We start from the raw sequence: 12280 nt of genomic DNA on the forward strand, positions 1-12280 counted from the left end.
GTGTGTGTGTGTGTGTGTGTGTGTGTGTGTGTTAATATTCAGGGCTTGAACTCTGGTACTGTCCCCTGGCTTTTATACTCAAGGCTATCACTTGAGCCACAGCTCCATTTCTAGCTATTTTGCTAGTTAATGAGACATAAGAGTCACATTGACTTCCCTGTGTAGGCTGGCTTTAAGCCATGATCCTCAGATCTCAACTTCTGCTACCTTTTCACTTTCATTCTGGGGAATAAGCACATAAAATAGTCTGCCATTCCTTTCACTTTTTTCAGCATTCTTAAGGTAATGAATGAGCATGTGATTAGGAAAGGAGACAAACTTGTTGGAAATGGCCTCTGATTTTTTTTTTTTTTTTTTTTTTTGTCGGTCATGGGGCTTGAACTCTGGGCCTGGGCGCTGTCCCTCAGCTCTTCAGCTCAAGGCGAGCACTCTACCACTTGAGCTACAGCGCCACTTCCGGTTTTCTGGTGGTTTATTGGAGATAGGAGTCTCACGGTCTCTCCTGCCCGGGCTGGCTTTGAACCACAATCCTCAGATCTCAGCCTCCTGAGTAGCTAGGATTACAGGCGTGAGCCACCAGCGCCCGGCTTATGGCCTCTGATATTATGGAAGATTCAAATACTTACCAGCCAAGTTGGCATCAACATTCACTAATTAAAATTATCTTTAGCATTTCAAATAACTGGAGTTAGAAAGGTGCTGGAAACTTGTAAGACATAAAGAGAGGGAGAAGGAGAAAGGGAGGAAGAGAGAAAGACAGAGAAGAAAGAGGGAGAGAGAGACCTTGACCTTAAGTAATTGTAGAGAAATAGAAAAGATTTAGACCAGAAACCCTTTTATATAGGTAACCCTAACAATGATACCAGCAATTTTCAATTTATGAGGAAATCTCAGAGAAGTAAAACTAGGAGGACCAGGAGGGATTTCTATGGTACAACATTTCATGTAAATACAGTAAGAGCTACTTGTGTAGCTGCAGAAAGTGTGAGAGAAATCTAGGCTTTTAAGCCAGAGCAGAAATAAGGAAAGCAGGTCCTCTAAAAAAAAATTAAATGTATCTTGATGAAAAGCTATGAAATTAGGAGTCCTGATCTCATTCTGGTTGAACAGAGAATCAGAATTATCATTATTCTTTAGTATTAGAATTGTGACTTCTCTATGTTGGAAAAGACCCTAAAAGATTTCATTTTATCCAGCCCCCTATTTTAGGATTTGAGCTGCTTCTTTGGTATCTGCTAAGTGTTTTCTACAGTCTTTATAAGAATTCTGCTTGATTATTTTTAGAGATACCATACTATTAGTAGTGTAGTATTTTCTCATTCGCTCTCCACCTCTCTCCCCATGGTCTTGGAAAATAAAGACACACCGAAGTATATCACTTCATGCGTTTGTTTTCTGCACTTCTCTAACAGATCACCAAACTTGATGTAAAACAACACCCAGTATATCCATTTAGTTTGGGTCACGGAAGTACCTAATCAGTTTCGCCAAAGTGTGAGACCAGGTGTGGGCAGGAGGCTCATGGGGGGGGGGGGGTAGGGAAGGTCTTTCTTTGCCTTCTCCAGCTTCTTTAGTCTAATTCTTAGCATTGCTTTGCTCCTCCATCATTAAAGCCAGTGGCCCAGAAGTTTTCTCAGTGGAAATGTTTTCTCCTTCCTATTGTCCTTGAGGCCCCATCTAGATAATCCGAGATGATCTCCCCTCATTATTTAAAACTTAGTAGAGTGGATTCTAGGAACAAGGCAGTCATGGCAGGTAACTATTTTAATCTCTTTCTCTTCAAGAGAAAAAGCCTTTCCACTTTCATGAGAATTCTTTTCCTGACCTGGCTTTTAGGGTCACTGGAGATTGCAAAATGGTTCTTTGTAATTTTTTTCTTTCTTTCTTTATTTTTTATTTTGGTAGTTGAGGTATGCTAAAGTAATGCTTTCTTTTTTCTCTTATTTTATTACCAATGATATAGTTTGCATAGAAAAATTACTATAAATGCTTAATGCGTTCTTTTTTTTATTGTAAAGATACTATACAGAGGGTTACAGTTACATGAGTGAGGTAATGAGTACACTTCCTATTGAACATTGTTACCCCCTCCATTGTTTTCCCCCTACCATCCCTTCCCTCCCTACCTTCCCCGAGGTTGTTGTTTTTTTTTTTGATTGTGATTAAGTGATTACATAATTTCCCAAATTTCACAGTATTGTGGAATAATGATGCTCATTTAAAGTCACAAGTTCATTCTAACTTTCCTGGAGCAAATTGTCTATCACATTCTATAACATACAATGGTGTTCACATGTTATACACCATACATGTGATCAGCAGCATGGGGATATTTAGTAGTGGTTCGACCAGATGAGTGGGAGTTCTTTGTTTCTTAAGTCCTGTTAGTTTTTTTTAAGCATTTTTCAGAATAAAATACTGTGTTCTATCATTAGAATATCATTATAAACACACATATTCAGATGTGTTTCATAGATTTCAGTTTTTTAAGTTCAAGTTCTATTTTCAGTCAGTGGGATCCCCTTCAGGTGGGCCTCTTGAATCTTTTTGAGTAACTTAGTAGCTATGAATTGTGTCCTAGATGTTTGGTATCATATCCTGCACCATCCTCATTTGAAGTACTTCCCAACCAGAATCTGTAACCAGAGTATAAAATTACAACCTGTGATCTCTGCATACATTTTGAGTTCACCATTTTTCTTACCTTTCAGTGGACAGAGGTAGGAACACCAATACATAGTCTCATGTGTGAGTGTGTGTGTGTGTGTGTGTGTGTGTGTGTGTGTGTGTGTGTCTCCAGGATGCCTATCACCTTGTTCTATAAATCTCCATATGTTTTTAATTTTGCCATCTAACTGCTCTGGCATTTAGGGATATTTTTGCTTTTGTTACATGCAAATTTAAGAAGATTAAAAATTTTCTGCTACCCCTGGCATTTTCTTAAAATCCAGTCATTTTACTTTCAAACAAAACTTTATGATTCTAAGTTCTGCCTCTTGTAGTCTGTCTAACTTTAGTAGCAACTATTTGTTAACCACTGTTCTTCAGGACCCAGATGTTTGCTAACCATGGGACCACTCTCTTGACAACTTGCTCATGAGAGTTTGGAAACATGAACTCTTAGAAAGCAGGCTTCTGTTCACAGCCCTATCCTTTCCAGTCTACTCTGCTTAAGAGAAAGACACTGTAACCCATACCTTTACTGTACTTCTTTATGTAGGTGGCTTACAGACAACAAAGAATGTTCACACCTGTATTCCAGAGTGCTGGTTTGTACAGATTTAACTTGGAAAACACTTTGCATATTTCTAATATGTGTATTTCCAACACTATTAAGTATTGCCAAGAATGAGAAGCAACAAGCACTGAAGACAGTTCCCAAATAGCTTGTGGACTCTCTCAAGCAACTATACCTATACCCCATGCAATTCATAATTTTATCCTAGGGAATAATGTTTTATGACAGGTAAGGGCTACAAACAAAACCTCCTTGTGCCATGGCTTGAAGACTCATTGGCTTGTATAGCTGCAGGAGTAGGGGTGCCTCACGATCTTTTCAAAGTCAATGATTAGAACTAGATAAACAATTCTTTAGGATTCCATTCACAGAGTCACCCATCAAAAGTCATGCAAGCATTCTATTTTATTATTATGAAGGGCTGGGACTCAATACTTTGGTGGCCATCTATGTTTCCTTTGTACTCTATCTTTTCAAAGCTTGATTCTTTTTATTTACATTCGTTTATCTTATTGTCCAACCCCATTTTGGCTGAATTGCCTAGATTTTTTTTTTTGTAATACTGATGTCCTGGATCTAGCCCCAGCCCCAGTATTGTGATTTAATAGGTCTGGGCTTGGGCCCAAGTATCCAAGTATCTTTAACAGCTCACCCTATGTTTTTAATGTGCAGGCTCAGCCTGTCTGGTTAGTTCATAAACCAGTGATCTCCATTAATAAGTTTAACTGATTTCCATTAGCACAAATACTGGTACTAGTTCCTTTGACGCAATAGTTAAAAAGAATCTGGCATTAACAACCAAAGCTAAATAATTACATAAATTAATGCCAGTTCTATTGAGCCTGGCATCAACATGTAAATTTAGCCAAAAGAACAAAGCCACAGAGCCAGAACTTGAACTAGCATCCTTAATGGAGATTAATATTTTCTTCAGCAGTCTGCCAGCTGAATCATGGTCTAATTAAATAGTTCAGATTTAGTGAGTTTGCATTTCAAGTATTAGCAGATCTGAGAATGGGCAAAGCTAAAATGAGTTAGAATCTTTTTCTGTAAATGGGAAGTTAAATTATCATAGTAATTTGATTAAATCATTTTTAAATCTCTCAAGCTAAATCACAGCCTTTAAAGAATAGTTTGAAGTCTTAATTGCTGTTTGTGAGCGTATCTCTCTGCTATTTGTTCTCGCCTCATTTCCTATGACATGGTCTAATATATCTCCTGCGGAGCAAGAGTTAGTGGGAAAGGAAAGGCAAACTACGAAGGCTGAGGTGGCTGTAGCTGACTTGGAGTTTTAAAAGGTATACCATTATAGCAAAAGGAAATGCATCCTGCAATGTTCGAGTAGTTAGAACCAGGGTCCAAGGAAGGTCTTTGGACATCCATTTGGGAACATGAAGAATGGATATTTCTAACAATTAGCTCTGTCCCTTACGAAATAGAATGACTACCACTGCAGACGCATTCACTAGGAATGCCAAGGAGAACGTGGTATCAAAGGTGGAAGGTTCATTGGCATGAGCTCTGAGGTCAGCTCCATTTCATTTATTTGGGAAAGGAAATCTGATAAGATTCACTATCATACATTGGAGCAGGAACCCAAGTTTACATCAGATTTTGACATTCTCTGGCCACCTGGTTTGCAGGGCAATTGGGAAGTGAAACAAGAAACTATTGACCCCCGCAAATGCATGACTAATAGATGATCCATTTATTCTTCTTCTTCCAGACTAGTTTTAAGATGTGCATTTTGTTCTACTTTTTTTTTACTTAAAAAATATAATTCTTAGCCAGAGGCTGGTGGCTAACTCCTGTAATCCTAGCTACTCAGGAGCTGAGGCCTGAGGATCGCAGTTAAAAGCCAGCCTGGGCACAAAAGTCTCTGAGACTCTTATCTCCAATAAACCACTCAGAAAAGCAGAAGTGGCACTGTGGCTCAAGTGGTAGAGCACTAACCTTGAGCTAAAGAGCTAAAGGACAGCACCCAGGCCCAGAGTTCAAGACTCACGACCAACAAGGGAAAAAAAAAAAAAAAAATATATATATATATATATATATATATATATATATATATCTTTTTTCCACTAATTTATTTTTTTTCTGTTTTCATGGATAAATCTACCTCATTTCATTATCTGAAGTATAATCCTTTTTGGGAGTAGAGGGGAGGAAGGATCAGTCCTGGGGATTGAACTCAGGGCCTGAGTGCTGTCTCTTAGCTTTTTCACTCAGCGTTATTGCTCTACCACTTTAGCCACAGTTTCATTTCAGGCCTCTGGTAATTATTTGGAGACAAGAGTCTCATGGTCTTTCCTGCTCAGGCTAGCTTTGTACAAAAATAAAAAGGTACATATAGAAGGCCATTTATTGAAAATATTATTCTAAGTGTCGTCTGAGGTAAAGTTGTTCAAAATCCTCATCTTGCTGGCAAGAAAGCTTGTATTTCCCAAAGGAAAAAATGCAGATGGACCAAGACTTTAATTAATAATTCTGTGTAAATGCATCGTATCTAACACTACACTGAACTCAAGAAATTCTTCATCCTTTCAGGATGAAGCATCCTACATGTGCTATGTCACTGATTAACAACAATAACAACAACAACAAATGATGTCTTCCAATTATTGAGTTGTGAAATAGTCCTCACATTTATGAGACTGCACTTTGCCCCTAAATGACTAATTTGAAAATCTAATTCAATCGAGAAAAAGAAGGGTTAACAAGGTTGCCACAATTATTCTTGTGAGAAATGTGAGATGTAGGGGGAAAAAGAAGTTACAGCTCTAGCACTAAAACAGACACTTAATTATATACAAGTTTGAATCATTTAGCACGTTTTATTGATTCTGATGACAGTTTATCTGTTAATTACACATAATAGAGTCTTTCGGGGATTCTTCATGTTTAATAATTCTAGATCCCTGAGAATGCTGAGCGCTAAGATACATGCAGTTAGCCAAATCTTTCATACGATGCAAATATAGATTCCATGAATGAAAAAGAATCATAATTTAAAATGAAGTGGTCCAACATATAATGAAAAGAGAGAGATGAATGTAACCAGTACTGTGGTTGTTTTTTTTTTTTTACTTCTGTGTATTCTGCTTACTGTTACTTTTTTCTTTTACATTGTTATGGTGAGTTATTATACCACATCAATGGCGAATTAGCCACAACTTACATTAATAGTTAATACAAATAAGTGTTACTTCTAAAGAAATTTTCAACAAACTGCAATGCTATTCTTATAAGTATTTACAGTTACAGATTTAGACTCTTGGTAGAGTCACAAAGGGGAATTTTTCCAAGTAAGGAATAGTGGAACAGTATCGTCCAGACATGGCCCCCTTTCCCTGTGAGTGATTTCAACCTAGGCTTCTCTCCAGCCTGGTTTTTGGTCATAGAATAGTCTTACTTGTTTTCTTTCTTTTTTTTGGGGGGGGGGGGGCCGGTCGTGGGGCTTGAACTCTGGGCCTGGGCGCTGTCCCTCAGCTTTTCAGCTCAAGGCTAGCACTCTACCACTTGAGCCACAGCGCCACTTCCGGCTTTTTTCTTTTTGCTTATGTGGTGCTGAGGAATCGAACCCAGGGCCTCGAGCATGCAAGGCAAGCGCTCTACCACTGAGCCACCTTCCCAGCCCTGACTTATTTGTTTTCTAGGTTATCTTTTCTTAGAAACAAACATATAATTTCTAAAGTTAAGCCACACCTCAATTTCCAGCTTTTTGATGGTTAATTGTAGATAAAGGGTCTCATGGCCTTTTCTGCTGGGGCTGGCTGTACACCTCAGTAGATAGGATTATAGACAGACATGAACCACTGGCACCCAGCTTATAAAAAAAGCATGCATTTTAAATAACACATATTTTGTAATAATTCCCACGTTCAAAGCTAGCCTTAGAAATTGTCACATGAACTTTTAGTGAAGAAGATAAAGATTTTGAAATGGAGGGCTCTGAACAAATTATAGTTTCAATCTTAGAAAGTTAAAAAGCTACAACTTGTGCAAGGCGCTGATGGCTCACACCTGTAATCCTAGCTACTCAGGAGGCTGAGATCTGAGGATCAGGGTTCAAAACCAGCCTGGGCAGGAAAGTCTGTGAGACTCTTATCTCCAAGAAACCTCTCAAAAACCGGAAGTGGCACTGTGGCTCAAGTGGTAGAGCACTTGCCTTGAGCTGAAGAGCTGAGGAACAGCGCCAAGCCCAGAGTTCAAGCCCAAGCACCAGAAAAAAAAAAAAAAACAAGGCAGCTAGGTGCTGTTGGCTCACGCCTGTAATCCTAGCTACTAAAGTCTACGAGACTTTTATCTCTAATAAACAAACAAACAAAAAAGCCAGAATTGGTACTGTGGCACTAGCCTTGAGCAAAAGAAATCCAGGAACAATGCCCAGGCCCCAGGTTCAAGTCCCAGGATTTTTATGATGGTTTGAGAATTTTTACATTCCTGTGCATCACATATATTGTCCTGTCGTTTTCTTGGTGTATCTGGTGTAGGGTCTATTTCAACTTTCCAATGTTAAGGTATATGAAGCTACTGTTCCTCACAGGATGACCTTTGCCTCCCACCTTGTTTTACAGACTCTATGCATATAGAAGACGTTGAAGCAGTGCAGAAGCTCCAGGATGTCTTACACGAGGCCCTGCAGGATTATGAGGCCGGCCAGCACATGGAAGACCCACGCAGAGCAGGCAAGATGCTAATGACGCTGCCCCTGCTGAGGCAGACATCTACCAAGGCTGTGCAGCATTTCTACAACATCAAACTAGAAGGCAAAGTCCCCATGCACAAACTTTTTTTGGAAATGCTAGAGGCCAAGGTCTGACTAAACGCTTTCTGGGCCTTCCCATCCTGCACGTTGAAAAAGGGAAAATAAACCCAAAAGTGATGTCGAAGAAACTTAGTATTTAGTTAACAACAACAAAATTCAATACAGACTGCACTGATACTTTAGCAGCAAGACTCGAAGAAGCTTTCAGATTCCTCCATGTCTTCCTGATGAGTTTCCTTTCACCGCATCTCACTTTCCTTTCTTCTGTTTTTCATTTTCTTTTCCTCTTTTTCTTCACTCTCCCATTTTCACTCTCTCCTTTAATTTGCTGGCTTCTTTCATTCTTTGCCTTTCCTCCCTCCCTCCCTCTCTCCCTTCTTCCTTCCTTCCTTCCTTCCTTCCTTCCTTCCTTCCTTCCTTCCTTCCTTCCTTCCTTCCTTCCTTCCTGTACTCTCCTCCCTTTCCCTCCTTGTCCTTCTCTTTTATTCTGATTTTCAGCTCTTATTATAAGAAAACTTTCCATTTTCCCTCCTCCCCTTCCCTGCCCTCCCCTCCCTTGCCTCTTCTCCTTTTTATCTCTTCTGTCCCTTTCCCCTTCCCTTTCTTTCCTCTTCCTCTCATCCATTCCCTCCCTCCCTTTCCCCTACCCTCTCCTTTCCTCCCTTTACCATTTCCTTTTCCCTTTCCCTTCCCCTTCCTTTCCTTTTGCTGCTGAACTTTTAAAGTTCTCTAACTAAAGAGAGATGGAAGCCAGCCCTGCCAAAGGATGGAGATCCATACTATGGATACCAGTGAACTTATCGTGAACCATGACGTCCCATGACTAAGGAATCAAAGAGAGAACCGACACACCTAAAAGGACAGTGCAACAGACACGAATTGACTGAGTGCAGTATTAGATTTCCTGGGAGCAGCCTCTAATTAGACAACTCAAGCAATGTTGCATCATCGGCTGCTTCTTATCATCGCTTTTCCATCTAGATCAGTTACAGCCATTTGATTCCTTAATTGTTTTTTCAAGTCTTCCAGGTATTTGTTAGTTTAGCTACTATGTAACTTTTTCAGGGAATAGTTTAAGCTTTATTCATTCATGCAATACTAAAGAGAAATAAGAATACTGCGATTTTTTGTGCTGGCTTTGAACACTTACGAACAATAAATGAAGGACAAATGAATCCTGAAGGAAGATTTTTAAAAATGATGTTTTGTTTCTTCTTACAAATGGAGATTTTTTTGTACCAGCTTTACCACTTTTCAGCCATTTATTAATATGGGAATTTAACTAAACTCAAGCAATAGTTGAAGGGAAGGTGCATATTATCACGGATGCAATTTATGTTGTGTGCCAGTCTGGTCCCAAACATCAATTTCTTAACATGAGCTCCAGTTTACCCAAATGTACACTGACACCAAGGATTAGATTACACCTACGGTAACTCTGAGCAGTCAAATCTATAAGCTCTGCACATGGAATACCGATGCATAGGAAAATCGTGAGTGCACCTCTCTCTCTCTACCAGGGAGGTCCAGTGGCCATAGGAGTTCTAGCTACCATGGTGGTTAGGAATGAGATACTGCCTGTTGGCAAACTTACAGACCTTGTCTCAGAAGGAGCTGTGAGCCAGTATTTGTTTAAAAGGCAATAAGGCAAATGCCAGAATTTAAAACAAAACTAAACAAAAAAAATCATCAAAGACAGCAGACGCCTGACCCAAATTCTAAAACCTGATTCATATCAGTTTATTCATTTGGAAATGTTTGTTTAAATTAACCTGCAGTTTTTTGCCAAGAGCTAAGCCAATACATATATGCTTTTTCAACCAGTATTGTCACAGCATGGAAGTCAGTCAGGTTCCAGACTGTTAAGAGGTGTAATCTAATGAAGAAACCAATTAGATACCCCCGAAAACTACAGTCGCTGAATAACCAATAAACAGTAACCTCCATCAAATGCTATACCAATGGACCAGTGTTAGTAGCTGCTCCCTGTACTATGTGAACAGTCTTATTCTATGTACACAGATGTAATTAAAATTGTAATCCTAACAAACAAAAGAAATGTAGTTCAGCTTCTCAATGTTTCATGTTTGCCGTGCTTCTCTGAATTTTATGTTGCATTCAAAGACTGTCGTCTTGTTCTCGTGGTGTTTGGATTCTTGTGGTTGTGTGCTTTTAGACACAGGGTAGAATTAGAGACAATATTGGATGTACAATTCCTCAGGAGACTACAGTAGTATATTCTATTCCTTACCAGTAATAAGGTTCTTCCTCATAATCATTAAGAGATGGAAAGTCCAACCAAGTATTCATTATGAACAGATACACATCAGAATCGTAATAATATTTTCAAAAAAAACAAGGAATAATTTCTCTAATGGTTTATTATAGAATACCAATGTATAGCTTAGAAATAAAACTTTGAATATTTCAAGAATATAGATAAGTCTAATTTTTAAATGCTGTATATATGGCTTTCACTCGATCATCTTTCAGATGTTGTTATTAACTCGCTCTGTGTTGTTGCGAAACTTTTTTGGTGCGGACTAGTTTCCAAAACTATTGCTACTTTGTGTGCTTTAAACGAAATACCTTGGGTTGATGAAATTCCAACCCAGTGCTAGGAATACTGTGTATCTATCATTAGCTATATGGGACTATATTGTAGATTGTGGTTTCTCAGTAGAGAAGTGACTGTAGTGTGATTCTAGATAAATCATCATTAGCAATTCATTCAGATGGTCAATAACTTGAAATTAATAGCTGTGATAGGAGTTCAGAAATTGGCACATCCCTGAAAAAAATAACAACAAAAACAAAAAATACAACTCCTGGGAAAAAAAGGTGCTGATTCTATAAGATAATTTATATATGTAAGATTATTTTCCAGAAAGTTTGTGCAGGGTTTAAGTTGCTACTATTCAACTACACACTATATAAATAAAATATATACAAATATATACCACATTTCACTGTATCACATTAAAGTACTTGGGCTTCAGAAGTTCAGAGCCAAACAACTGAAAAGCAAGAGGTGGAGTAAAATAGCAAGGTACAATTTTTAGTTTTCAGTTTAAGTGAGGCAACATTGCAAGAACAAATAGCTAACGAATAGGGAAATAAAACACTAAAATTTAGATGGAGAAGAAATACATGAGCTTAAAAGTAAATACTCATCCTCGCTTTGAGGGAAGGTTTTTTTTTTTTTTTTCAAGATTTAAGCAAGACCATTTACTTAATGTGAAGTGTTGGAAAGTTTTAAAGGTGTATGTTTTCACTGTATGATATATTTTTTTTCAAGTTTTCCTTTGCTCCTTTTTTTTGATTTGTTCTTATTTAAAGCAATATGATTGTGTGACTCGTTGTAGCTACACTCCTGTTTCAATCAGATCAGATTGTTGTATTTATTCTGCTATTTTGCATTTAAATGATAACATAAAAGATATAAAAAATTTAAAACTGCTATTTTTCTTATAGAAGAGAAAATGGGTGTTTGGTGATTGTATTTTAATTATTTAAGCGTCTCTGTTTACCTGCCTAGGAAAACATTTTATGGCAGTCTTCTGTGCAAAGATCGTAAAAGGACAAAAAAAAAAAAACTTAAACGGCTTATAATAATCCAGGAGTTGCATTATAGCCAGTAGTAAAAAAAATAATAATAATGATAATAATAATAAAACCATGTCTATAGATGTAGATGAGCCTCACATCTGTAAAGCAATCAATTGTATATTTTTGTGATGTGTACCATACTGTGTGCTCCAGCAAATGTCCATTTGTGTAAATGTATTTATTTTATATTGTATATATTGTTAAATGCAAAAAGGAGATATGATTCTGTAACTCCAATCAGTTCAGATGTGTAACTCAAATTATTATGCCTTTCAGGATGCTGGTAGAGCAATATTAAACAAGCTTCCACTTTTGACTGCGCTTGTGTACTCTGTTTCTTTTTGTTCCCTTCACTACCAACACTAAATCAATAAACACTACCCTTGGTGGATCCCAGTCGAAGTGTATCTCTAGTACCTGCTCCCTAAAAGTAATGTCAGAGTTTAAATAAGAGCTATATAAAGGCTTGTCAGAATGAATTCTAGGATGCCAAGAGACACTTAGCATATTTAAGCGTATGCAAAGTGTCTTGTGGCACATTAGAATTCATTCTGACAAGCCTTTATATAGCTCTTATTTAATCTTAAAGCATCTCCGCATCTTCCTGCATTTACTCAAAATCATCGCCTCTCTGTCAATGTCATAACAGAAAACTTTCCCCCTAT

General features: G+C 38.0%; 1 protein-coding gene across 5 annotated transcripts in view; it reads left to right on the forward strand.

Annotated features, from left to right (window-relative positions):
* Positions 1-8098, forward strand: part of Esrrg (estrogen related receptor gamma) — a 519748-nt gene extending 511650 nt beyond the window's left edge. For all 5 annotated transcript variants that reach the window (XM_042682338.1, XM_042682339.1, XM_042682337.1 and 2 more), the window contains one exon: positions 7816-8098. In XM_042682338.1, the coding sequence (XP_042538272.1) occupies positions 7816-8060 (245 nt within the window). In that variant the 3' untranslated portion in view covers positions 8061-8098. The remainder of the gene's footprint in view (positions 1-7815) is intronic.
* Positions 8099-12280: the final 4182 nt, after the last annotated feature.

Source organism: Dipodomys spectabilis, unplaced genomic scaffold (genome assembly GCF_019054845.1).
Source record: "Dipodomys spectabilis isolate Male_0828 unplaced genomic scaffold, ASM1905484v1 ptg000069l, whole genome shotgun sequence".
In the NCBI taxonomy this organism is placed as follows: Eukaryota; Metazoa; Chordata; class Mammalia; order Rodentia; family Heteromyidae; genus Dipodomys; species Dipodomys spectabilis.